Genomic DNA, 27,980 nt, shown 5'->3' with positions numbered 1-27,980 from the left:
GTTTTGAATGGAAAATATATTTGGTTTTCTTTTTTTAGTTGGAAAGAAGATTCCCAGTCTACAGCTTGTCTTTTCATTTTCTATAGCATCTTCTGAAGTGTAAAATTTTTCAATTTTTTTGAAGTTCAATTATCAAAGAATTTTTTTAATAGGTCTTGTTTCTGATGTCATATATAAGAGCTCTTTGCTTAACCCAAGATCATGAAGATTTTCTTCTATGTTTACATTTAGGTGATGATTCATTCTACTTCTGAAATAAATCTTAATTCTATCTGATTTTTCGATCTCCAGGATTGGTCTGGAAATTCTACTCTTGCCCTTCTCCAATCAATTTTATACATAGCAGTGAGTGATATCTCCTAAACTTAAATTTAATCATGTTATTTCCCTGAAAAACTCACTTTAATGGCTTTCCATTGTACTTGGAATAAATTTCTAACCTTTTTATGATGATAGTCAACAGCCTCTCCTTACCACTTCAATCTCATCTCATAAAATAAAAACAACTTTGAATTAGAAAAAAAAAACGTTGAGCTTGTCAGCTAACTTTCGTAGTTGTTCAAGGAATATTTTATTTACAGTGTATTTGTTATTTTTGTAATTCAAAAGGCCCAGATTAAAACTGTACACTAACTTAAGAAAGACAGTCTTTTATCTGGATTTTGTGCCCATCCACTTTCTATTAGAGAGATCATAAGTGCTCGATGGGGTATATCAAATGGCAAACTTTCTTCATTAGTATCAGGTCGATGTCCTTGTGACACACTATACATAATCTGCAAAGGATTGGTGATTTCTGTCAAAACAAATATATTTCATTCATTAGAAATATATTATGATTTAATATATTAAATACATTCTAAAGCCAACCAAATGAACGTGAGGGAATCTTAAAATCTTAGGAATAATTCATTACTTCCCTTTCTGTCAAAGGAATATTTAGATCCCAGCTATTGCCAGACTTGCTGCCTCTCGTGGGAGGAGTTTATATCTTCACCTGTTTAATTCTGGGCTTGGCCATGTGATTTGATTTGGCCAATGGAGTATGAAGAGAGCAGAGTAAAACAGAGCTCAGCAGAGCTGAGCAGAACCTAGCAGAGCCAAGAAGGGCCATAGCAACTAATAACCCAACGTGAATGAAAAATAAATATTTAGTTTGTAAACTACTGAGATTCTGAGGTTGTTACACAGCAAACTGACCTAAATGAACCTCAAAATAAAGAAAGAAACAATATTATCAGAAAATTTTAAAAGTATTCTTCAGTATTTGCTGGTCTTTAGAAGAAGCACTAGTTAAATTTTCATACAAACGATTTTATAGCTGGAATGAATCTTAGAAATAAGAATTCAAAATTCTTATTTTGCAGATAAAAAAAATGAGGACTTAAGAGATTTAGTGGCTTATAATAGAGTTAATTACTATCAGAACAAGAAGAATCTACACATTTTTCTGATCCTTAATCCAGTACTTTCCATCATACAGTGGATTCACAATGACAAATTGTTGTTTTTCTAGTGTGTTTTCCACAAAATGACTGTTAGGCAGATTTAAAATAAGTGATCTTTATTCAGATAGTTCTGAGTATGACTTACCAATATGATGTCACCTAGAATAAGGAAGTCAAAGTACACTTACCTTCAAAAGGCTGTTTTCTAGATAAGACTTCCCATGTGATAACTGCATAGCTGTTTAAGATAAAAATATACATATAGTACTTTATAAACTATTCATAATAAACTAAAATGGTACTGATTTTAAAAGCTGACTGTGAGATACCATTTTTTAAAGTAATAATGTAGTGAAATGCTGCTTAAAGAATCACTATATAGAACCAAGATGATGAATATTCATATACAGTTTTGTTTTGAAAGGGAATTAATTCAATTTGAAAAATTAGGAAATTACTGTAATAAGAACTTGAAGTTATAGGCAAGGATAACTTGTGGATGATTCTCTAACACCTAGATAAGCTATGCCCTTTAATTACATGATTCTATTATTCACACAAAATAAAGAGCAATAAAAAAGGCTGTCTCATGTAGCCCTATTCTATTGACTCTTTTTCTGGTGTAAGTACTGTCTCTTTTGGTAGTGTTAAATGTTAACTGCACTGTTTCCCTCCCCCTATCAAGGTCACATATGATAAAAACCCTTGAATATTATAAATTGATAGGACAACAAGATATGCTTTAATAATTTTTAAGGATGTAAAAGTAGCTTAAGGCGAGGCATCAGGACTTCCCTGGTGGCGCAGTGGTTAAGACTCCATGCTCCCAATGCAGGGGGTACGAGTTTGATCCCTGGTCAGAGAACCAGATCCCACATGCATTCTGCAACTGAGGAGCCTGCATGCTGCAACCCAGGAGCCCATGTGCCGCAACTAAGGAGCCCACCGCCGCAACCAAATAAATAAGTAAATAAATATTAAAAAAAAAAGTAAGGCATCTTTATTTTCACATTTTTAATTTTTAATTTTTTTTTTTGGCTGCACCACACAGCTTGTGGGATCTCAGTTCCCTGACCAGGGACTGAACCTGGGCCACGGCAGTGAAAACCGGGATCCTAACCACTAGGCCACCAGGGAACTCCCAAAGCAAGGCATCTTTAATATGAAAAACATTAACCACTGTCTCTAATTTATTTTCACCACACTTATGAGAGAAGCATAAAAATCATACTTTTAAAATGTAGCTTCAAAATTCGGATTGATTAATCTTGTTTTTTAGACAAGGTTAACTCGGAGCAAAAGTAACATGCTGTACCTGTATATATCATGCTTGATAGTAGCCCTTGATTTTTGTCCAGGTTCATAGTTTTCAGGTGGCATATAGATAATTGTCCCTCCTTCTGGTGCAGATTTACTACTTCGTGATTGTGAGAGGGACATCATGCGCCATTTTGATAAGCCAAGATCTGCAATCTGGAAGGGAAAAGAGTAATTGAATTTTTATATTTTCTCTTTAAAAAAATTCAAGAATTGTTTTTGTTTATATTTATTATATTTAGACATGAGACCAGAGTAAATGCTATATATATTAATATTTTATTTCTATAATAGTCTATTAGTTTCTTAACAAATTGGATTCCATAGTGCTGAACCCAACAACTCTAAAAGCAATATAAACTGACTTGAAGTTCAGCATAATATTACAAATTTTAAGAGACTAAGTTTTGGAAACTTAAACAGGAGTATTTTTGCCTTTTATTCTGAATGAGTATATACACTTCACTTTTTGTGACAAGTAGCTTTATATCATGTGCTTTCAAAATTTACCTATACCTCACAAAACTGCTAAACTAGTCATATCTAATACGATTGTCACTGGGTATTGTTTACAACTCAGGTTTATATGTTCTTATTTATAATGTGCTAAAAATAGTATCCTTAAATTTTGAAATAAGTAAAATTCCAATATAGTATAACTCATTATTATATGATTTATGCCTACCACTAAAAGAATATCTGTTAACAATAGTATAGTTAGCATATAAAACATATTTATGGGCTTCCCTGGTGGCGCAGTGGTTGAGAGTCCTCCTGCTGATGCGGGGGACGCGGGTTCGTGCCCCGGTCCGGGAGGATCCCACGTGCCGCGGAGCGGCTGGGCACGTGAGCCATGGCCGCTGGGCCTGCGCGTCCGGAGCCTGTGCTCTGCAAGGGGAGAGGCCACGACAGTGAGAGGCCGGCGTACCACCAAAAAAAAAGAGTAAAAAAACATATTTATGTCCATGACAAGGAGTGCCTAAAGCATTATCAGTGACAAACATTCTGTACTTTTGATATGTCCTTTACAGTTTTACTTCACTTGTAAATTTTGTGCAGATGCTATCAATACACAATATCTTATAACTAAGTATCTAAAACGTTCCAATGTTTTTTTTAAAAGGGAGACAAAAATGTAAGAACAGAAACAATATTTAGTGAACAAAAGAGTATAGGAAAACTCTGAAGACATTTAAATCACTTAGACCTTCACATGGCACAATTTAGGAGTCAACAGAGTGGAACAGCTCGAGCTCTATCCAGCACACCATTTGTGGTTCAATCAATTAACTCTTAAAATGTTCACTAGCTTTAAGAGAAGAAATAAGTTATTTAGTGTTTAGATGAATTTGAGATTAAAAAAAATTATGGCCCCACTCCAAAAAGGGAGGGGGTAGCCTATATGAATCTTTCATACATTATCATAATAAAAGGGTAAGTCTAAGAAAAATAATTAGAAAAGACCAAGAGGAAACATGGTGCCACTACATGAAGATAAGCTGGATTGATTTCTAAAGGCAATATAATATGTGTTCTGGAACATGGGTTCTAGAGCCTTGATTACTTAGATTTACATTCCACTTCTACCCCTTAATTAGCTGTGCAACCTTGGACAAGTTTTCTAATTTCTCTGTGCCTCAGATTACCCATCTTTAAACTGGGGATAATAACATAACACAGGGTTGTACTGAGGATATTAAACTAGTTATTCTAAGTGAAGCACTCAGAACAGTATCTGACACATAGTAAATGACCCCTGTGTGTTAGTATTATTAATGTTTTGTACATGGGAATAAGCCTCTAAAGATTGCTCTTATTCATACAATACTAATAAGCACAGTACATAGTTTCAGGGCCTTTAATACACTTTGAGGTGGTATTAAGACTCTGGGGAACCGTATATCCTACTTACTTCTACTTGCCACTACAAACTCTTATTCCTCCCACTCATTCTCTAAAAGCGAAAACAGTCCTCCAGCTGCACATCTGCTAGGATAATAAGCATTACTATGAGAAGCAAAGTTTATTTCTGTGCCACAGTGAGAAATGTTAAAAAAAAAAAACAAAAACTGGGATGTGGTCCATCTTATACCTGACCCACAAATTGCAAACTACTGGGCTAAATACTGGTTTGAATACAGTGCTGGAGAAAATGTATTCTGAGCTTGCTTCCTTATGTGCTCCTTTCACTTCACCTAAGGTCTTCATCTATGTTCTTAAATCTCACCTAGAAAACTTAATCAGAATTCCCTTTATCAGCTAATTTAGTTTGGCTTTCACATGGAACCATATTTGTCCCCCTTCTCTATTACAAACACCATATACCAAAGACACGATTCATTAAATTTGGATCTTCCAGAGAAGAAAAAAAAGTGAAGAATATGATGAGAGGAATACAAGTTCCACGATTTCTTGAGGGTCCTGGTATCATTCAGCAATGAAGACAGAGGATAGGAACTTTTCTATTCTATACAAGATATTAACATGCATTTCAAAGGTAAAGGTTCTTTTTAGCTAAAAAAGATGATAAAAGCAACAAGAATTTACTGTATTAGCACAGGAAACTATATTTAGTATCTCAAAATAACCTATAAAGGAAAATAATCTGAAAAATATATAAAACTGAATCACTTTGCTGTACACCTGAAACTAACATAATATTGTAAATCAACTATACTTCAATTTAAAAAAAGATTAAAAAACTAGAGGAAATTAAAACACACTATTCATAAAACTCATCCATAATCTTATTACCCTACCAGAATAGCTATTTTCATTTATATAATACTATCCATGTCTGTAAATTTATAAAGTTATCAGTAAGAAGCTATGAGGAATAACTTTAAGTATTCTTAGAAGTTCCACACATCATGGACAGAATAGCTGAGAAATCAAACATGGTACATATAAACATTTATTTCAAATAAGCCTACCACAGGTTCATTTGTATTTAAGGTGCACTAATTGATACTGACCAGCAGATAAACAAATTGAATGTATTCTTTTTAAAGTAGAAAAGTCCTGGTTGATCTTAATTGGTAGTATGTTTTTCTTTTAGATACTATGTTTCTGGTTAGCATTCCAGTATAAAAATTTACTTCAAAAAACTGTAGCAAGGTGTGTTTCCATTTAATTTCATTAAGTATTTTAAAAGATTTTTTGCACTTCATTTAAAGGCCCTTCCAAGAAGATAGGTAGATCAGGTAACTGTTACTTTTTCATGAATCACTGATAAACTTTGACTTTTAAGGGACATTTATAAAATAAAAAGTAGAGACACACAAGATGCATATAAAAGAGTATCATAATTTGTAAGAATAGTATTAGAAAGGTCACAGTTTTGTATGTGTTAAAGCTAATAAAAGTTAAAAAAAAACACACAAAGCCAAACTAGTTTAAATTCTATTTATTTCAAAGAAAGACCATGGGTACCCTACTGATCAATGAAAAAGAGAAAGTAGGGATCATCATCACCTATTACTTTGCTTCTGTTTTCTGTATCAAGAATAGTTTCTGGACTGAGATGAAGAAAATAAAGTCCAAGGAGGTTGAAAAGTTTATAAAGTACAAATCTCAGGTCATTTTACATATATTTCAGGTTTAGTTAGAATACTCGCAAATACCTCCATGGTGATGGAAAGGTATTACAGGATACGAGAAAAGCAAATGTCATTCTGATTTTTAAAAAGGGAAAATAATATTGATTTTGCAAATCTATATATTGGCAGAGACTACCCTTAATCCCAGGTTTAAAAATTTAATGAAAGGGTTACTTTATGAGTAATTGATAAAAGAGCCAGAAAGAACTAATGAAAAATTATATTAGCCCAGTGATCAATTTCAGACCTCATGCGACATATCCCAAGTACTTGGGATGTCTAGCACAACACTGTTGCTCCACAAATACTTAATAAAGGAATGACAGACTTCATTTCCTTTTTTGTCAGTAGTACTACTGTCAAAGAGTAAATGTTAAAACAGTTTGTATATTATAAAACATTCTGAGGTACTTTAATAATATCCTTGACTATTAAATTATCAGACCTATCGGGTATATATAGAAGATCTGGAATTCATTCATTTGTTCATTCAACAACTACTTATTGAATGCTTCTATACGGCATATGCTAAGCAGGTGGCAGTGAATAAAACAGACTACACTTTAGTCTTTGTGAAGCTTATTATATTATAATTGGGGAAGACGGTCAATAAACATATTAATAAAAAATGTTCTGTAAGATGGTGAAAAATACTATGGAGAAGCATTAATCAAGGTATGAGGATACAGAGGAACTAGGCAGGTTGTCAGGGAAAGCCACTCTGATAATGAGGAAGAAAAGGAAAGGGAGTAAGTCATGAGTATGTAACAAGGAAGAATAAATCTGACTCCGTATTGGATCTGTTTCTTTTACTTTAACCTTCGTATTCTATTGCTTTTGCTACAAGTTAAGAATGTTGCCTATAGCCTGAAATATACAAGACAGCCCATTCTCAAGGCTCTGACCTTTAAGGGTATAACACTTTTCTATTCATACAGAGATAAAAAGTTACAGAACAGACAATTACATTTGTCTTGTTGGACGTTTACAGGAACATCAAGATCTGACCTACATGGACTGCTGCAAAAACAAAGGAGTCCAAGAAATTTGCAACAACCAACCACACCCTCTCCCCTTTTAGTCTGAATTCTAGCTGGGGTAAGGTGGTTCTTTGGGACACTAGTCCGCCATCTTCTTGGTCTACCGGCTTTCTGAATAAAGTTGCTATTCCTTGCCCCAACAACTCGTCTGTTGATTTACTGGCCCTGTCCTGCAGTGAGCAGTATGAACTTGGACTTGGTAACAAGGACACCTGGGAAAGCAGTCAAGCAAGGACTTTTGTAATATTCTAATGGGAAAAAATGGAGAAATATGGGCTGTATAACAGCTCTTTTAGGAATATTCCAAACAAAATGAATGCTTATTCTCCAAAAGCCCTAATTAATAAAAGGATTGATATTGACCTGAAAGGAGGTTTTCAGACCATGTTGTGTAGCTCTGATTTGAGCTCTGTACTGCTTAATAGTTAATCATGACTTGAAGATACAAAAAAGCAGCTAATTAAATTTGAAGATGACACAAAGCTGGAGGACAAAGTTAAAAATCCTTGGGCTACAGAAAAAACGTTCAAAGAGGTCTTAAGAGCTGAAGTTATCACCCAAATCTAACAAGATAAACTTTGATGATGTCCAGAAAATATCCTGTGAAGTACATGACAAGGAGACATGAGTTAATTAACAATACATTAAAAAAAAAAAAAAGAAAGAAAATCTCTCAGTGTTTCTTGTTGACACTGAGCCCAACTTGAATGTTGTTATAGGACTGCCCCCCAAAAGACGAATTAGTAAGAAACTATGAATACGAAGTAAAGTATTTAAGGACGATTCTACATTTATCACACCACATCAAGGGTGTAACTGACCAGGACCCTATGAGGCCTTCCTGGGACAGACCTCCCCCCACATATCTACTGCTTTAGCTCCTCTCTAAAGTACCTAGATAATAGTATCTGATGCATATTTCCTGAGTTTTTCAGATGCTAAAACCACCAACAAATGGAAGAAATTAACTACTTGATGATCATGGGCACGTAATCCCCAGACCTTCTAGCACCTAAGGATTGACCACCATCAACCAATCAGAGAATTTGTGCAAGAGCTGACCACATACCCAAGGTGTGTCCCTTCCTCACCTTGCCTTTAAAAATGCTTTGCTGAAACCCTTTGGGTAGTTAGGGTTTTTTCAGCATGAGCTACCTCTTCTCCTTGCTTGGCCCTGCAATAAACCTTTCTCTGCTCCAAACTCTGACATTTTGGTTTGTTTGACCTCACTAATGTGTTGGCCACACAAACTTGTGTTAGGTATATATGGGTACTTTGATTAGTTTTGAGGATCAAAATTTAAGAGAGATTTAAACACAGATGCATCTAGATAGCACCTGGGATTAAAACCTATGTAATAAGGAAATTGGCTGAAGAAACTAAAGATGTGTATAAGGGAAAAGTGTATGTGAGAAGTAAGGGGATTATAGCTAACTTCAAATCTCAGAAGGACTGTCAGGTGGAAATAAAATTGGACTTTGAACTCACTTTATCACTAGGACCGATGAGTGGAAGCAACAGAGAAGGAGTTTTGACTGATTGCATAAAAAAATGTCACAGTCATTCAGTTACGGAGCTTAAACACTCTCTTGTCACAGGGTAACTGCCTTGGGAGATGAGGGATTGTTGTAGTGAGGATTCAGAGGACCAGCTGATTAGGGGACTAGAATAGGTCACTTCTACCTGTATGGTTCTATAACTGATGTAATAGATTTGTCTCTTTTTTTTAAGTAGTATTGAGGCAGCAGCTTGCTTCTCTCTTCCTTTACCTTCCATTTTATTCTAGGCAGAGGGAGTGCCTTCAATAAAGGTTTATTTTTTCACTTAACTTTTCTCACACTTTTTATATTTATTTTTCTATTGTTCCAACTTCCTTATTACTTATTTGAACATTTTTGGATACTTATAATAATCTTCAATTATGTATATTATTTGAAGTGTAGCAAAATACTATGTAAAAATAAAGTGAGTTACATTTAGTATTAATTTCTCAGCAACTACTTTTTATTTGTTGTCATCAGTTACATATAGGGTAACTGAAATCACTACTGCTCTGGTGCCTTTAGGTATCTAAATCTTATGCTTTATGCAAAAAATTAATTCAAAACAGATCACAGATTTAAATGTAAAACATAAATCTATGGAACTTTTAGAAGATAACATAGAAGTAAATCTGCAATACCTGTGGCTTCGTGAAGAGTGCTTAGACACGACAGCAGAAGCATGATCATAAAAGAAATAAATTACAACTTTTGCTCTGTGAAAGACCCTGTTAAAAGGATGAAAAGAACAAACTTTGGATTGGCAGAAAATTTTTGCAAACTACATATCTGATTAAGGACTTATATCTAAAAAATATACAGAACTCTTAAAACCCAATAGTATAAAAGCAAAGAATCCAAGTAGAAAATGGTCTTAAGATATGAAGAGATGTTTCACTGAAAAGGATATAGAGATGGCAAATAAATAAATAAAAATATTCAACATTATAGGAAAATGAAAATTAAGACCATGGTGCTATATCACTATACATCTATTAGAATGCTAGAATAAAAAACTAAGATAATACCAAATGCTGGTGAGGGTGCAGAAAAGCTGGGTCTTTCATACATTGCTGGTGGAATATACGACGGTACAGCCACTGTGGAAAGTAGCTAGGTAGTTTCTTAAAAAGCTAAACATATGCTTACCATATGACCAAGCAGTTACACTCTTGGGCATTCATCTAGGAGGAATGAAAACTTACGTTTGTTCAAAAAGTTGCACAGGACTGTTCATAGGAGCTTTATTGTAATTGCCAAAGACTAAAAATAACCAAAATATCTCTCAACAGCTGAATGGTTAAACAACTTTTGTACACCCATACCATGGAATACTATTCACCAATGAAAAAGGAACCAACTGTTGACACAAGCAACAACTTAAATGGATCTCAAAGGCATTATGCTAAGTGAACAAAGCAGTCTCACAATATCACACACTGTATGATTCCATTCATGTAGTATTCTCGAAATGACAAAATTATAGAGATGGAAGACAGGTTAGTGGTTGACAGTAGTTAGGTATGATGGAGGGGAGAAGGTATGACTATAAAGGGGTAGCATAAGTGATATCTTTCTTGTGACAGAGTAGTGCTATATCTTGATTGCTGTGGTGGTTACACAAATTTACACATGATAAAGTGATACAGAACTATATACATGCATTGTACCAATGCCAAATTCCTGGTCCTGAAATAGTACTATAATTATATGTGATGTAACCACTGGCAGAAATTGGGTGAAGGGTACATGGGACTCCTTTGTATTATCTTTGCAACCATCTATGAATCTATAATAATTTCAAAATAAAAAGTTAACAAAGGTATAATCGACAATTTAAATTAAGAATAGAATGACTGTATTTTGAACCATAATTTTACCAATGTCTGTAGTCTAGGAATAACTAACTCACTGCAGCAGGAAGAAGTGGCACTGAATTAGGGGCTATGGAAAAGGCAGAGATATTAAATTGGTAAGATAGAAGAAATAACTAAAAAGTCTTTAAAACTATTAAACACAAGGATGCAGATAAGCTTTTTTTTTTAAAAAAAGTAACTACCTTAACGTGAAATTCATTATCCAATAAGATATTCTGAGCCTTCAGGTCATGATGAAGTAGAGGAGGATTCATATTGTGCAGGTCATTTACACCTAGTGCAATTTCATGCAGAATACGAAATCTTAATGGCCAAGGAACATCAGGATATTCATTTTTCTTCATATATGTGGAAAGAAACAAAACTAAAATTAGTGGCCAAATTTATTTCCACTTAGAAAATGAAATATTCCATGAGGAAATATAGTATTAAACTAAATATCTGGTATAATTAAATTCAGGGCAAAAAATACTCATTTTCTTATATTATCAATTTGACGTTATTTAACATCCTTGTATCTTACTTTCCTCAATTATTAGAGAAAATAATGACTTTACAGTACTGATATTTCCTTTTAGTTTATACTGGTAATGCAACTACATGGTATGGGGTCTTTCTTCAGTTGAGACAGTTTTAAATTATTTTTTATCTGTATAATACCCAGACATATATTTATACTCATACCCATCTTCCCATTCTATGGCTTCTTATCAAATAACTTGTGCCCATGAGTGTGTATACACACACACACACACACACACACACACACACACACACACAATTTGTTTCTATTCAAAATTTATATTTTAAGTTTCCTATTAATATAAAACCATACTTGATTACGATGATAACCACTGCATCAATTAAAATTATGACCGTAATATATTTACTTACTAAGCATTAATACTTCATATTTTTAAATCATATATTTACTTGCATTTCAGCTTGAAAAATTAGCATTTGGGAGTTTTGCTTTTGTGAAGGAGACAAAAATCATCTTCATTTCTAAGTATATATAACATAGAAACATTAAAAATGTAATGTTTTCTATTTCCTGGTACTTACAAGTGACAGTCATCTGAACTTTCTTAAATGTTTTCTGAACATAAAAGTTAATACAGCTTCCCAGGAGAATGAACATACTCAGAAAAATTAGATAATTTGGGAATATCCAACTATGAATCATCAGGGACCATGCCACTGGGTACATTTTACTAAATAATATGAAAAAGTATGCTTCCACTGAGCTCAAAACTGTTCTTAGGAATTTTTTTTCTGCAAATGGGTCAGCTTATAGTTCATTGATTAACTAACTTGGCAGGGGAGTGGCTCAAAATACTTGTCTTTACATAGTATTTTGATTTTTTTCAACAATCTTTTGTGAGGTCGGGGGAACGTGCTTCAAGATAAATCCTGACCTAATAATACAGGACACCGAAAGAAACACAAAACACAAATGTTCAACATTACTTCCTCTTGTATACACAGATTCCCATCCCCTTGAGTAACTGAATCTTTTAATCTTTAAAAAGGTAACTTTTTCTGAAAATTATATAGTTTAAAGAAGTAACAAGGCCTCTCTGCAGTATAGTGCTATATGGAAGCTTTTGATCATGGAGAGGAAGGTAGATGAGTGCTCACTATGTATTTTATGATTCCTTCCAGGAGTCAGCAATCCCCCTGTAGGAGGCTCTAGAATTTCTAATGGGCTCCAAATTTGGGTACCAGAGCATCTACTGTGGTGCTGGGGTATGGGAAGACAACAGTAGAATTTATGCTTATACTCATTTAACAAAAGGAAACTGTGTTTAATTAGTATTTGTATCTTACTTGCTGTGTTGGTTACACAAATCTTATACACTGACACTAGTTACTTTACTCTGCCCTTGTTTCAGATGGTCCTGTCACAAACAGAATGTGTTGTATCCCGAAATACAGAGGAAGTCACTCCATGAGTGGTGACAGTGGCACCCATTCTCTCTTGTTTGTGATGTATCAGAATTTAGATGTATCAGAATTTAGGAGTGTTCAGTGACTAGATTTTACAGATTATGTTACTACTCAGTTTTAACTAAAGCACCCCTCACAAAAGAGACCGAGTTCTTTAAAAATATTTCTTGACAGAAACTGCAGGCTAGAGATAATCTTAGTAATATGAGAGCAAGCAAACAACAATAGATGGATACACATATTTTGGACACCCCCCACAACCGGGCCATATCTGTTTACTGATGGGATTCACAATTAAAGCCAGATAACTGATACCTTGGGAAAAAGATACATGGCTCATGCCATTGTCTATTATTGGAAAAGCTCATGTATTTGATACTCAGATTTATTTGGTCTATTAATTCAGAACTTTATGAACTGGTATTATTAACATTTAATTTGAACCCTACATTGTCTTTAACATAAAATGAAATCTGGCTTAAACTAACAATAAATTGTATGGTGTGCCGAGTTTATCTTTTCTCTCTCCTGTTCCTCTCTTACATATATATACATGTGGATATTCGAATTCAATGTAAACCTCAGGAACAGTAACCTAAGCAAAATAATCTAGATCACTTAGAATGCAGGGTCTGACTCCACAGTATTTTTTTTTTTGTTTTTTTTTTGCGGTACCCGGGCCTTTCACCGTTGCGGCCTCTCCCGTTGCGGAGCACAGGCTCCGGACGCGCAGGCTCAGCGGCCATGGCTCACGGGCCCAGCCGCTCCGCGGCATGTGGGATCCTCCCGGACCGGGGCACGAACCCATGTCCCCTGCCTCCGCAGGCGGACTCTCAACCACTGTGCCACCAGGGAAGCCCCACAGTAGTTTTAACAACACAAAAGAAGCCATAAATGGTGAAGTTTTTCATTATTCTTATTTTGATTCATCTATATATCCCCAAATAATCTGATCATTTGTAAAACGAAAGTACTATATAGGTTGAATAACAGAATTATAACGACTGAAAATGTATAATACTTACCCTATGTAGGAGTTCATTTAATGACCCATTTGGCATGTATTCAGTAACTATTCCCCAAAATTCAGGCTCATTGCAAATTCCCAAAATTGGAAGAATGTAACTAAATCTAGCTTTGTGTAAAATTTCAGCTTCTCTTAAGACATCGTTTCTTTCACTAAAGAAAGAAAATGTGTAATTATTTCAAAGTAAGGAAAAATACACAATTATCAAGCCCATAAATATTAATTAATCCTGGATTTTTTCATTCATTAGCTTTTGACCTCATGTAAATTATGCAGCTTCTCTTAGTTTCTTCGTGTTTAAAGTTGGGATAATATCTACCCTATATATTCCATAGGTCTGTTTAGAGACCAAAATACCTGTATAAGCCACTGACAGAAAAAAGTGCTACATACAGATTATTATTGTGCTCTTCTCAGGAAAGGGAAAGAATACCATGTTTAAGTTTATAAAGTCTATATTAGAATGATAGGTGCTTGAACTAATTACATTAAGTTTATGTTGTATTAAAATGATCACATTTGATTAGACTATTATATTAAATTTTATGGTTGCATACCATGTAAAAATTTTCTAAATATCCTGAATATTAAAACACTTAAATGTTGTAGATTTTAATGACTAGATGATAATAGTTGCATAAGGGTCAATAATGCTTAGAAATTATATACTGGAACACAGGAAAAGGACACTGAGAACAGGTAAATGCTTATAATGGATCCCTGGGCTAACTCTGGATCCCAGGTTCATTTGATTTTTCATTCATAAAACAAATAAATATTGAACATTTATTATGAATAAAGAACTGTGCTCAGCATTATGGAGACTAGTAAGTTTAAAAAAACCAAAAAACAAAACACATAGTCTGTGACCTCAAACTGTCCAGAAATCGTTTTAAGAAAAATAAGTACTCACTGTGGTCTTGATTTACACTTCTCCAATGATTAGTGATGTTGAGCACCTTTTCATATACCTATTGGTCACTTGTATGTCTTTGGATGTGTTAATTATATTGATATTGGTAATTATTCCATGATGATGTATATGTATAGCAAATAATCATGTTTTGCACTTTAAATATATACGATTATATTTGTCAATTATTCCTCAATAAAGTTAAAAAATAAGAAAAGCAAATAAAAAAAGAAAACCAAATACTTAAAATATAAGGCAGAATATGATAAGCGCCATCAAAAACAAGTAAATAAGCAAGCAAATAAATAAATAAATATAGGGAGCTCAGAGAACTAGTAAATCTGGGCTAAGGGAGTTGCTACAGCCTTTAGAGAGAGATGTCAACAGTACCTTAAGGATGGATAGAATTTCAACCACTGGAAAAAGGGCATCCAAGATATGTGGTCCCTCTCCAAGATGGGAGAGATTTTGCCTTTCTTTTTCATCTGTGTCTCCCCAGGATCTGGAACAGTACCTGGCACACAGAATTTGTCTAATAGATGTGTATCAAATGAACTCAAGGAAGTTAAAGTACAGGCTATATCTGGAAAATGACAAATTGTTTAATATGAATCAGGATGTGTAACAGCGTGTGTAAAGGGAGTGAAGGTGAATAGGGTAGGGTAGGGCCTCATCTCAGAGCCTTAAAGCCAGGTGAGAGCATTTACACTTGATTTGGTAGTCACTGAGTTATGACTACAGGTTATTGAGCACAGGAGTGACAGGAGTGGAACAAACTTTTAGGATGATTAACTTGGCAGCAAGGTGTAGGATCAGCAGAAGGAGGTAGAGTTTGAAAGCCAGGTATTAGAAGATTATAATACTAGTTAAGATGTGAAGCAATGAGAGTCTGAAACTATAAAGGTTGCAGTGTAAATAGAAAGAAAAACACTAGCTGAATAGAATACCCAGGCTCTGGTGGCTGACTGATTGACCTGATTGACTAAGGGAGGTATATACATATATATATGTGTATATGTGTGTGTATGTATGTGTGTGTGTACATATGTGTGTGTGTACATATATATGAAGGGAACTGCATTTGTCACCAATTTTTTTCCATGGATGATTTGGTATTGGTAGCAGCAGTGATAGAAAGAGAACTGTCTCTAGGAGAAGCTTATTAGGTAAACAATGATGATTAGTTGGTGCTTAAACCACCCAAGCTCTTGATGAATGGCTGCTGAAATAAGAAAAGCAACAGACATTCCAGACCAGACTATGAAGCCTCCTTTAAAAACAAACAATAAGCAAAATAAAGCAAAAACATCTTAGTCATCTATGTTTTGAAGAGGTAATATACTTACATGTTTCAAAATTCAAGAATTTCAAGAATGCATAAAGAGTTTCTCTTCTTCTCCCTGCTCTTCAGCCACTTAATATCCCAACTGTGAGGCAACCCATTTTACCAGTTTGTGAGACCTGCTTTAATTAAATTTATATTTCCTAAGCTGAAACAGGTCTGTATTTGCCTCATGAAATGTAGGTCAACAAGACAGTTATTGAGTAGCACCTTTGCTGGGAAGGTTCCTGGATACTCTGAGAAAGAATTATAGAGAGGGCATGCTAGGGGATATCTTATTGATACTTAATGTACTAATTCCCCCTCCCATGAAGAGTATGATGCATTCTTCCTTCTCTTGTGATCCTGTTATTTGTTGGCCACTTTACTACAGTTGGTTTCATTATCCCTACTTTATATATGAGAGCACGAAGGCTCACATAAATTAATAATTTCTATTGGTCATGCCAACAATAAGTGGCAGATTTGGAGTCAGATTTGAATTGCAATTGTGGGCCGCTAAAGCCTTTGTTTTTTCCACTCACTGCTTAATCAGAGAAGGAAAATTCTTGAAGTCAGATTTCAGGAAGAATGAGTGGGAAAACAGAAAAAGCCAGAACACTTTAAAACTAGGTTTTTATATTAAAAAAATAAAAATGTAAAACAGCTTTTACAGACATATTACCAAAATTACCCATAACAAATTTCAGTTACAAAACAGTTACACTGTTTACACAAGGTATTTGAAGAACCTATCAGACTCACCTATTCATGAGGCGTTGGGAGATTGCTGGGGAAGGTCCTCTCATGGGCAGAAGTCAGGTTACAGAGAATAATTCACCAATCACTAAAATAAGAACATGTTACAGCACATAAACTTAGTTTTCTTTTGTGATCTCAAAGAACAATGCAAACATTATCCACACCAGAGCCCAAGAAGTACATGTATCTGTTATTCCCACTTCATTAAGTGAGGACATAAGACATCCTGTGAGTCAACTGCAGAGCCCAGTCCTATGCTCAGACTACATAAATACAGCTAATGTTAACATTCTAGGAAACAAGTGGAAGAAAAAATGTGATGCAGTAATGCCAGAGTGTTGCACTGGTCCTTATGGCGTCTTTGACGGCAGAATTAATTTCCTACCCGATTTAGTGAAGAATTTTAGATGATGAAATTGTTAATGAGCACGAGAGGGAACTCCCTTCATTTCTTGGCCCCAAATGGCACAAAACTTAGATAAATTAAAATCTTGAGAAGCAGCATCCAAAATGGGAGGATCAGTCTCCTTTAAAATACCTAAGGAGTCCATCAGTGCTAGATTTCCACATATTTTAATAGTTGATTCTAAAATACATCTACCCTCTCTAATCAACCACCACCCTTCAAAGTTGACTACATACACATAATTTCCCAGTAATTGCTCCACAGAATTCAAGACCCAGGGTAAATATACCCTGTATATCACTAAATCAGGATTATGGTACACAAGAAGCGGGAACAATTTCTAGAGGTGTCTCAAACTTACTGTGAGATCTAGCCCATCCAAGCCTGATAGCAAGAGAGCAAGTAAAAGCCACAGGCAGATGAAAGTCAATACCATTAGCAGGGCTGAAGCTGAGGAATTTATCTGCTGTTGGATACTGACAGCCTCTGGCTAATCAGGCATCTAGCATGATGTATTTTCACTTTAGATATAGGGGGAGGAGAGGAGAATGTTGCAGTCATGGATGTTAACTCACTAAGAATTGAATGCAGGGCCTAGTTAAATTCCTATTGGAAGGAAAATACACAAGACTAGTGACTAGACTCACTGATTAATATATATGGTTGAAAGGTTTTTCTGAAAACAGGAACTAATCTAGCCTTCCCTTGAAATCTGGACATTGCACTAAACTTGGTCCAGGATGGGAGAGACATTCAAAAGTTTTGGTCATTTAACAGCTTTCTGATTTCAGTTTATTGTTAGCAAAAATAATACAAGTTTCCTCTAGAGACAGGCTTCCTTCCCTGTGACGGTAAGAGGAGAAACTAAATTGAGTCTGATATCTAAACTTTCATGCCTACACGTGTAAACCAAAAACAACAAAAAGCCCAAACCAAAATGTCCCAGACTCTACAGCAGTGCTGTTCAATAAAAATATAATGTGAACCACATATACAATTTGAAATTTTCTAATAGCCACTTTTAAAAAAAGTTAATAGCCACCTATGGCTAAGAGCTACCTATTGGGCAGTGCAGCCCTAGAATTCGACTTCAAAAAAGAAAAAAAAAAAAGGGAAAAACAAAGCAAACAGAACCCAACTTCAATAAAGAGGACGTTTAGAGTTGGGCTGTGATTGCTGATTTTTGGTGTCTGGAGAAAGGAGGCCCAGGAGTAAGAAAAAAAGGAGAGGGCAGTGAAAAGAAGCGTGATTGCTGCATCTCCAGAGAAGCCTGCTCTCCCCAACATGTTAGCCCAAGCGTTGAACGGCTGCCTAGAGGTGACGAGGTGTGCGGCCGATCCCAAGTGGTCACCGTCGCTTGGGCTTCAGAGCCCGCTTGCCGGGGGTTAGAGCCAGTGGGGTGGGGAACGCAGATTTCGGGGCTCCGCGGTGGAGCCGCCAGGGCGCCCTACCGGTCGAGCAGCGGGCTGTGAATGTGCAGGTGTTTCACGGCCACCCGAACGCGCCAGTCTGCGTGGCGGGCAGAAGACACGGTGCCGGACGCGCCGCGGCTCAGGTAGCGCAAGTCGGCGAGCTTGTGGTACGGGATGGTGGGCAGGACGCTGCAGATGGCCTCCTCGTTCATGGTAGCGGGTGGCGCGGGCACTCAAGCAGCCGATCGATTCCGGAAGTGCCCGCCGCTCCCGCGGCTCCACCCCCTGCGCGAGCCGGCTCGGCAGGCACTACAGCCTGCCGGACATGAGGTCACGAGGCCGTCCATTCTCCGCGCAGCGCACGCCAAGCCGCTGCTTATCCGGAGCCGGAGCGGACTCTTCTCTTCTAGAGACTGGTCAACTCTGCGGCGGCGGGGCGCACAGGGGAGGAGCTTCCTCTCTCCGACCTGGCCCTCCCAGGCGCTGCCAGCCACCCGAGCCCGCCTTTCGGAGCTCCTCCCTCCCCAGGCTTCTCACGCGACGTCAGCGGCGGATGCCGAGGCGGGGATGAGGGCCACTGGCCCGCGATCCTGCCAGCAAGGCTCCGGCCTCGGCCTCAGGCCCGAGATCTCCGCCTTGTGGCGACCAGACGACGTGTGCCACACCGGCGGGGCTCGGGCGGGGGCTTGGGAGTGGGGAAGTGAGCCAGGGGCGCTCAATTTGTCTTCTCTCCCCGCAACCCACAAGGTTGGAAAGGTTTTCTTGTGGGGAAATTTCCTCTCCGCAGCTTCACACCCAGTCAGCGGACCCTCCCACCCAGGAGGAATCTCCCCTGGTCCCATCGGCGCGTCTTCCGGGAGTCGCCAAACACCAGACAGAGGTAGCGGGGTGGGTGTGGCAGCTGCCATTTCCTGCGCGGAAAGCCCTTTGAGGACGTGCGGTGGTGACTTACTAGGGCTCCGCGCTTCTCAGCCCGGTGAGTCAGGTAGGGGTGTAGATTCACTTGCTTACCTGGACTCCAGTCTAACCTCACTTCCAACTACTTCAGTCGTGTGGGGGTGGCTGATAAGCCCTGTCAGAGTTTAATCCTGTCTAAACGTTCAGATGTTTAGTTCCTGTTGAGTGCTTCTCTACTAGGGACCTATTTTTCTGACTTTTTTTTTTCTCTCCTGACGTCCATAATTACAGACAGAGATTGAAAAGTAACCTTGAGAGAGTCCCTCCCTTGATTCCAGGTAAGACTGCAAACATTTCTTTCTTATAGATCTGGGAAGAATGCGGTGTTTAATGCCAACCAAAAAAGACTGCAAAGATCTTTTTACCTTAAACAAACACTTTTCTACACCTGAAATGGCTATTTTGCAAAGTGTGGTGCCAATATTATACACAATACCAAGTCCATGCTAGGCATTTAATGAATTCTAAAGCAAAAGTAATAGGGAATGCCTGACTTCAATCAGGGATTTCTGCCTACAGAAAATCAGTGCTTCCTGTATTTTTGTATTGCCTGAAATGAGAGTAGCAGTGTTATATTTTACAATAAATGGAAGCTGTAATGAAAGAGTGTGTTTTAAAATTTGATAATTTAAAATAAAATACTTAGCTTTAAACATATGGTCTGATAATCTGTGGTTCATTCCTTAATAAGCTTTTTGCTACAGAGTGCTCGGAAAACTTTTCCCATTCATTCATTCATTCATCCAGTCAGTTTACAAACAGAATTCTAGAGAAAGAGAACAAAAATTAAGAAGGGAGGAAATGATCAAAATAATAATTCAAGAATTTCTTCCAGGACCAAAAGACAAAGATGTTCATATTTAAAGGACCCACCAGCTACCCACAGTGACTGAAAAAGGACCTATGTTAAAGCACACCATTAAAAAGATCAGAACACTAAGAATAAAGAGAACACTAAGAATAAAGAGAATAATGAATAAATAAAATCCTTCATATTTAAAGGACCCACCAGCTACCCACAGTGACTGAAAAAGGACCTATGTTAAAGCACACCATTAAAAAGATCAGAAAACTAAGAATAAAAGTTTTCAGAGGGAAGAAGCAGGAATAAACGGATGAGAATTAGAATGGCATTGGGTTTCTCAACAATAACACTTTTATGCTAAAACACTACAGTGAAATTTCAAGTTTTGTAAGACAATAACTTCCAACCTAGAATCCTATAGTCAAACTATCCATCAAGAGTAAGAGTAGAATAAAAACATTTTCACATACACAAGGATGAAAACATTTATTTTCCATCCATCCATCCGCCTTTTTTTTTTTTTTTTAAGGGAAAGTTACTAGAGGATGTGCTCCAACGAAACATGAGAGCAAGACAAGAAAGAGAAAGACGTGGGACCCAGAAAAAAGGACCAGGAGAATGTGAAGGGAAATTCCAGGGTGAAAGATATGTGGCAGAATTAGAGAGCAGTCATTTTCACCGGAGAAGGAAGATGGCAGACTCCAAGAAGAAAGACTGGTTAGTGTAATTGAATTTATTTAGATTACTAATTTTGAGTATTTGGGTAGTTATATTGATAGATGTTTGATAGATCTAATGAAATACGTGATAAAATTCGAGAGAACTTAAAAATATAAGCAAGTAAAAAAAGGAAGCAATTATTAATTCCATGAAAACTAAAAATTAGACAAGAATGGAAACAGCGTTTCTCCGACTGTTGTGTGGTGAAAATTTTAAGACTTTTTAGAGCTTCTGAAATACTAGTATATTATAAATCTCGAAGGAGAGAACATGCAGCATAGAGCACTATAAAATTTATATATATTTTTAATTACATTACTTTAAAATTTTTGAAAATTAGTATTCACATGGTTCAAAATTTAAAAGTGTAACAGACAGATAATTCAATAGAAAATTAGGCAAAACACCTAGATACTTCACACAAAGGTATATCTAAATAGCAAATAGTAAATGAATGTGAAAAGGTGCTCGACCTCATCAGTCATTAGAGAACTGCCAGTTAAAACCACAGTGCAGTATCACTACACAAATACAAGAATAATTAAAATTAAAAAGACAGAATATAGCAAGTGTGGGTGAGGTTTTGTAACAATTGGAGCTCTTGCACATTGCTGGTGGGCGTGTCAATTGGTACAATCAATTTTGCAAACTGTATGGCAGTACTATTAAAATTGCAGATATGCAGATCCTCAGCAATTCCTTGCCTAGGTATATGGACATGCATATGCATATACTAGAAAGTTCATAGTAGTGCTATTTATAATAGCTTCAAACTGGAAATTACCCAAATATCCATAAATAGTAGAATGGGTAAATGATTTGTGGCCCATTTTTTTACACAGTGGGATACTAAACAGCAATGATATTGAGCAGTGTGCAATATTGATGAATTGCACAAATACAATACTGGATGAAAAAGCTAGACACAGAAGAGTATACATTTTATGAGTCAATTCCTATTAAGTACAAAAACAAGCAAAACTAGCCTATGCTTTTAGAAATCCGGATAATGTCTACTCTTGTAGAGTGGTCATAGTGACTAGAAGGGACAGGATGAGGCCTCTGGGGTGATAGAAATGTTCTGTTTCTTTATCTAGGACCTAGACTGTTGGTGCCAGTTGCATGGGTATGTTCAGTTATGAAAATTCTTTGAGGTTACACAATGTGCACTTTTCTGTATATATATATATGTTATACTTCAATAAAAGGTTAATAGGTTTAAATACAAAATAAATAATACATGTGGGTGTATATTATGTCTCTTACTTTTATTTAATTAGTATTACAGTATATACCTGTTCAACTTGCTTGTCTTTCACTTAGTAATCTATTTCAGATATCTTTCCATACAAATGCATAAAAAGCTTTCTCAACTTTTTTTTTTTTTAAATGATGGATATGCCATAATTTACCCCTCATTGGTGGACACTTAGCTGGTTTCCACATATTTACTGTTACAAATTATGCTGCAATAAGTAATCATTACATATGTCATTTCATACATGTGTAAGTGTATCCATATATATGCCCTAGAAGCTGAACTGCTGGACAAAAGAGTTATGTTCATTTGTAATTTTGGTTTGTATTGTTGAATTGACCTTCACTGAGGTTGTTCCAGTTTTCTTTTTCTGCAGACAAATGAGAGTGCTGTTTTTCCACACACCTTCTTTCATTTCTTTTCGAGATAGATAGTATAATATTGATCTGCTGATTCCTGTATTTCAGTGCTTCTAAACTCATTTAAATGCTAAGATTCTTTTTATTGCAGACCTTCTAAATATCTGGCTTCAATTTTTTTATCACAACCTCAAACTTTAGCTTTCATGATAGTTTCACCATTATACAGCTTAAAAAATATGTATTCTTAGTGATATGTACATTGTTTAATTAATGCCCATAATGAATGGCTAATGACAGGAAACCTAAAGATTACTGATGCTAAACTACATCAACTAAATGAGAAACAAAAAACATGAGAATAATTATGCAAATCAGGCTAAAAAACAAGCCTCACACCTATATGTTGAATTCATCTATTCAAAATTCTGTAGAATCATATTAAGTCATATTTTCCATTTACTGAGAATAAAGGTTATTTATATCTGCATGTGCTGTTTTAGGGACATGGTAGCTTGAAATGGCATGCTTGAAATCTCTCATAGTCTGTTTTTTTGTTTTGCTTGTTTTTTTTAACTTCAATGCCTTTTATTCCTGTAAGTTCTTTTTATTTATTTATTTTTCTAATTTTTTAAAAAATTAATTTTTATTGGAGTATAGTTGCTTTACAATGTTGTGTTAATTTCTACTGTACAGCAAAGTGAATCAGCTATATGTATACATATAATGTCCATGGACAGAGGAATGGATAAAACAGATGTGGTATATATATACAATGGAATATTATTCAGCCATAAAAAGGAATGAAATTGGGTCATTTGTAGAGACGTGGATGGAGCCAGAGACTGTCATAAAGAGTGAAGTAAGTCAGAAAGAGAAAAACAGATATCATATATTAACGTTTATATGTGGAATCTAGAAAAATGGTATAGATGATCTTATTTGCAAAGCAGAAATAGAGACACAGATGTAGAGGACAAATGTATTGACACCAAGGGAGGAAGTGGGGGGGGTGGGATGAATTGGGAGATTGGGATTGACATATATACACTATTACTACTATGTATAAAATAGATAACTAATGAGAACCTACTGTATATAGCTCAAGGAACTCTACTCAATGCTCTGTGGTGACCTAAATGGGAAGGAAATCCAAAAAAAGAGGGGATATATCTCATAGTCTTTTAAATTAGAAACAAGACAGAAAAGTTGAAAAATAAACCACTTAAAAAAGTACAAATGCAAGAATTTAAAACATCTCATATTCTAGTTTTTTCTATTCTTTGGTCTGAAAGCATCTGGTAACCATTGGGGGAAAATGGGTGAAGGATATGTGGGACCTCTCTGTATTATTTTTACAACTTCCTGTGAGTCTATTATTATCTCCAAATAAAAAGTTTTAAAAAGCTGTACCTGGGTGTATTAGTTTCCAGGGACTGCCATAACAAAGAACCACAAGAATTATAAAAAGGTATGTAAATGAGAAGTAAGGCTTCCTGATTCTTCAGATCTCCAGTTCACCTTCCCTAAGACAATAAATAAACTTAACAAATATTATGTGCCATAATGCTAGGTGCTGGAAATACAGGGATAACAAAAGACACATGGTCTCTGTCCTTAAAATGCTTTTAATGTTCTAAGGGAGAGAGAACCTAAGCATACAATTACAGTAGAGTGTGATAAATGTTCTGATAGAGAAGTCCAGGGCACACTCAGAAATTAGGGGAAAGAAGACTGCATGGTAATTTAATGAAGAGAGGTAAGGCAAACTGCCCAAAGTCATAGAGTTTTTGAACTACAGAGACATGATTCCTGCACAAATCTATTTGAATTAAAGCTCATATTCTTTCCGGGAAGTGCTTGCTGTATCACTAGGGTATTACATTTTCAGTTTCACTTTATATGATGTCTCAGGAGAGGAATTTAGTAGCAAGAGGGAATTTCCCAGCTACAAAAAGACAGTGATGGACAAAAATTTATTATTAATGGACATTTCGTGGGAAATTCCATTTTCTTTTGACATTTTACTTGGCAGGTTTCCAAGAGTGTGGAAAGATGTGTTACCAGTAACTCAGTCTGCATTTAAAAATTTTAGCTCCTGAATTAAACAGGATATTGCTTTTTCAAATGTCTTCAGAACTCAAAATCATTTTCTCCATCTGTCACTCCTAGCTTGTAGGCAAAATATACTAAGATATAGTTTTTAGGCAATACACATACACACACACACACACACACACACACACACAAAGACACACTTTTTTTTTTCTGCTTTAGGCAGTGGCTATATGAAAGAGATTATAAGTTCAGTACCATTTTTAGTATCCTTTTTTGGGCAAGCATAGACAAAGTTGTGGAAGAAGGCAGAGCTTTTCTTATTGTAGTAGCCAATAGTCTAGTTCAGGAGTCCCCAACCCCCGGGCCGCAGACTGGTACAGGTGCACAGGCCTGTTAGGACCTGGGCCGCGCAGCAGGAGGTGAGCGGCTGGCAAGCGAGCGGAGCTTCATCTGCTGCTCCCCATTGCTCGCCATCCCCCCCACCCAGTCCGGGGAAAAATTGTGTTTCACAAAACCGGTCCCTGGTGCCAAAAAGGTTGGGGACCACTGGTCTAGGTCATAACAGTGCCAGCTGGTGCAATTTGGAATCAGAAACATGACTGAAGCAGGGATCCAATGTCAGCAGCTGAACAGGTTGCCAGAGAGAACTCTTAAGGTTTATTGGGAACTAAGGAACACTCAGGAAGCTTCTTTGACTTAATTTTTATAATTGTAAAAAGGAATAGAAATGTCTGCCCTGCCAGGGAAACCTTGTTGCACAACTCCTGCCAAGGACACTGTTCACACTGGGGAGGTGCCATTCACGTGGAATACATTATGAATGGGCCCCCGAGAATTGTGCGATGTGGAGGCCCTATAGCCTACCTGTCTCCCAGGATTGTTCTGAGAGACTCAAGTTATACAATGAATATAAAAGAACTTTATAAGTTATAAACCTGTCAATCTATGTAAATAATAATAATAATAGTTATTATCCTGGCCATCTCTGCCCTTCAAGCAACATTCTTACCTAGTTTAAGAAAGAGAAAAGCAGCCCTTATTAGCTGGGAGCTGGCCTGGCACTCCCAGTGAATCTGTGGCATTCTCCTGTTCAATATAAACACTTTCATAGAACACCAACCTCAGATAGGACTATTTTGTCACTGTAGTGGAGCAAGAAAAAATAAGACCACTTCATTATCATGTTTGAACAGACAGAGGTAAAAACATTGTTCAAACCACAAAAATGAGCAAACATTGCCCTTTCCTGGCTAATAATAAGTGCCTGCTTCTTCTTTACCAATTATAGCTTTATCTCAATTTCATTATTCTCACTGTCTAGATATAAATTATTGAGATACCTGATCAGAGGATCACTCCTGCTTCCAGACAGCATCCAATGCAGGGAAGATACCCGTTTCCTTGAATGCTCCTCAGAATCACCTACAAGAAGTCCAAATCCTATAATAAATTATTTCTAACATCCTCTTACTGAGATGTCCTGATTCCTCATGGTACACATAACTCCTGCTTGCAATGAGTCAGTAAACCCAGATTTATAGAACTGCAGATGTGTTCCTGGTGATCTTTGGATAGAAGACATTGGCAGATTCATAGAGCAGTTATTACCCAGCCTGGAGCCCTCACTGTCTGCATTTCAGTTAAAGAACTGGCTCCTCTAACTTCTCTAGGGACTTAGCTATGGTGTAGTTTCTTTTTCATAGCCCAGAACTCCTGAGGAAGAGATTCTGGTTGACCATATCACCCTTCAAGTCCTTTGTGGATTATGGAGATATGGACATGAGGTACTGAATTTCTAAAACAGCAACAACAACAACAATATCGACAACAGCAATAATAACTAAGACTTATAGGTTAAGAATCCGCCTGCGAATGCAGGGGGTATGGGTTCAAGCCCTGGTGCGGGAAGATCCCATATGCTGTGGAGCAACTAAGCTCGTGCACTACAACTACTGAGCCAGCTCTCTAGAGCCTGCAAGTCACAACTACTGAGCCCACGTGCCACAACTACTGCAGCCCACGTGCCTAGTACCTGTGCTCCACAGCAAAGAGAAGCCACCGCAATGAGAAGCCCACACACCGCAACAAAGAGTAGCTGCCTCTCACCGCAACTAGAGAAAGACCGCGCACAGCAACGAAGACACAATGCAGCCAATAAATAAATAAATTAATTAATTAAAAAAAAACAAACAACAACCTAACACTTATATAATGCTTGCTACGTGTCAGGGACTCTTCTAAGCAATTTCCATAGAGTAACTCACTTAATACACCAACACAAAGGTAAAATTATGACAAAAGTACCAGATTTTTAAAAATCTTTGCAGCCAATATTCTGATAACTCTCTAAATCTAAAACTGTATCTCTAAACTCTTAGACTGTAGGCTAAGTAGCAGTAGTATTTTCTTTCACCTATTTAGAAAATTAAAATATTATTAAAGAAACCATGTACAACTGAATATGTTGGATGGAAGATATTTTATTTCAAGCATAATTAGGTATTAAGTTTATTCCTTTTAGTAGATTTAGTGAAAACTTAGTCATCTGATTGAATGAATATATCAATCTTCTTTAAAAACTTATTATGAAATAGATGAAAGAAGTATTAAAATTGAAATACTAACTTCTCACGCATAAAAATGTTTTACATTCTACCAAATACAATATCATTAAGACAAGCTTGTGTTGTAACTATTACCCCTATTGAGATATGATGGGGCTAATAAATGCTATTATAAAGGCAGGAAGATTCCAAAGATATGATGGGGCTAATAAATGCTATTATAAAGGCAGGAAGATTCCAAAGAAAAAAAGATGAGGTACTATGTTACCAAACCTACAAGTCAGGTAAGATACTTCTCTTCCCCTAGGAAGGAGTACTGGCCTGATGAGGGAAGGGGAATGGATGGTACAGCGAGAGCCTGGGTACGTTATTCCAGTGAAAGAACTCCTCCTGGAAGAAAATACCTGGAATGAGGGGATGGTGGTAAGTGTTCTCCCCAACAATTCCCATTTTAAAGATGGGAAAACTAAGTCTAAGAGTAGATTGACTAGCTTCAAGTATTACAAGTAAAAGGTGATAGAACTGGGAGTAAACCAGATGGTTTATTTCAGGTTTATCAGAGGGCCCTTATTAATGAGGTACACAATATAGTATCCTAGAATCACAGTAAAACCAGGACCTATACATGTAAAAGTCAGAGCCGACT

The 27,980-nt window shown here is 36.5% G+C and overlaps 1 protein-coding gene and 1 long non-coding RNA gene across 5 annotated transcripts; one reads left to right on the top strand and one right to left on the bottom strand.

Annotated features, from left to right (window-relative positions):
• Positions 1 to 43: 43 nt before the first annotated feature.
• LOC138414320 (receptor-interacting serine/threonine-protein kinase 2-like) lies at positions 44 to 18,839 on the bottom strand. Its single transcript, XM_069541563.1, has 6 exons — positions 18,653 to 18,839; positions 13,798 to 13,951; positions 11,005 to 11,160; positions 2,764 to 2,921; positions 1,637 to 1,686; positions 44 to 796 (listed from the first exon to the last, which is right to left on the bottom strand). The coding sequence occupies exons 1-6, from the start codon at positions 18,823 to 18,825 to the stop codon at positions 630 to 632; spliced, it is 858 nt and encodes a 285-aa protein (XP_069397664.1). The 5' UTR covers positions 18,826 to 18,839; the 3' UTR covers positions 44 to 629.
• A 517-nt stretch (positions 18,840 to 19,356) lies between these two features.
• On the top strand, positions 19,357 to 27,740 carry LOC132413109 (uncharacterized). Of its 4 annotated transcripts, XR_009516596.1 has the most exons (5): positions 19,464 to 19,589; positions 19,802 to 19,848; positions 20,905 to 21,092; positions 23,409 to 23,574; positions 27,642 to 27,740. It is a non-coding gene; the product is annotated as an uncharacterized lncRNA (long non-coding RNA). The 4 variants fall into 4 exon arrangements; XR_011246777.1 differs by lacking the exon at positions 27,642 to 27,740 and having other exon boundaries at positions 19,357 to 19,493; positions 23,409 to 24,116; XR_011246776.1 differs by lacking the exon at positions 27,642 to 27,740 and having other exon boundaries at positions 23,409 to 24,116.
• The last annotated feature ends 240 nt before the right edge of the window (positions 27,741 to 27,980 follow it).

The sequence above is a fragment of the Delphinus delphis genome, chromosome 17 (genome assembly GCF_949987515.2).
Source record: "Delphinus delphis chromosome 17, mDelDel1.2, whole genome shotgun sequence".
NCBI classification, from domain to species: Eukaryota; Metazoa; Chordata; class Mammalia; order Artiodactyla; family Delphinidae; genus Delphinus; species Delphinus delphis.
Note: the sequence above shows the minus strand (reverse complement) of the source record. Positions and strands in the feature narration are given on the sequence as shown.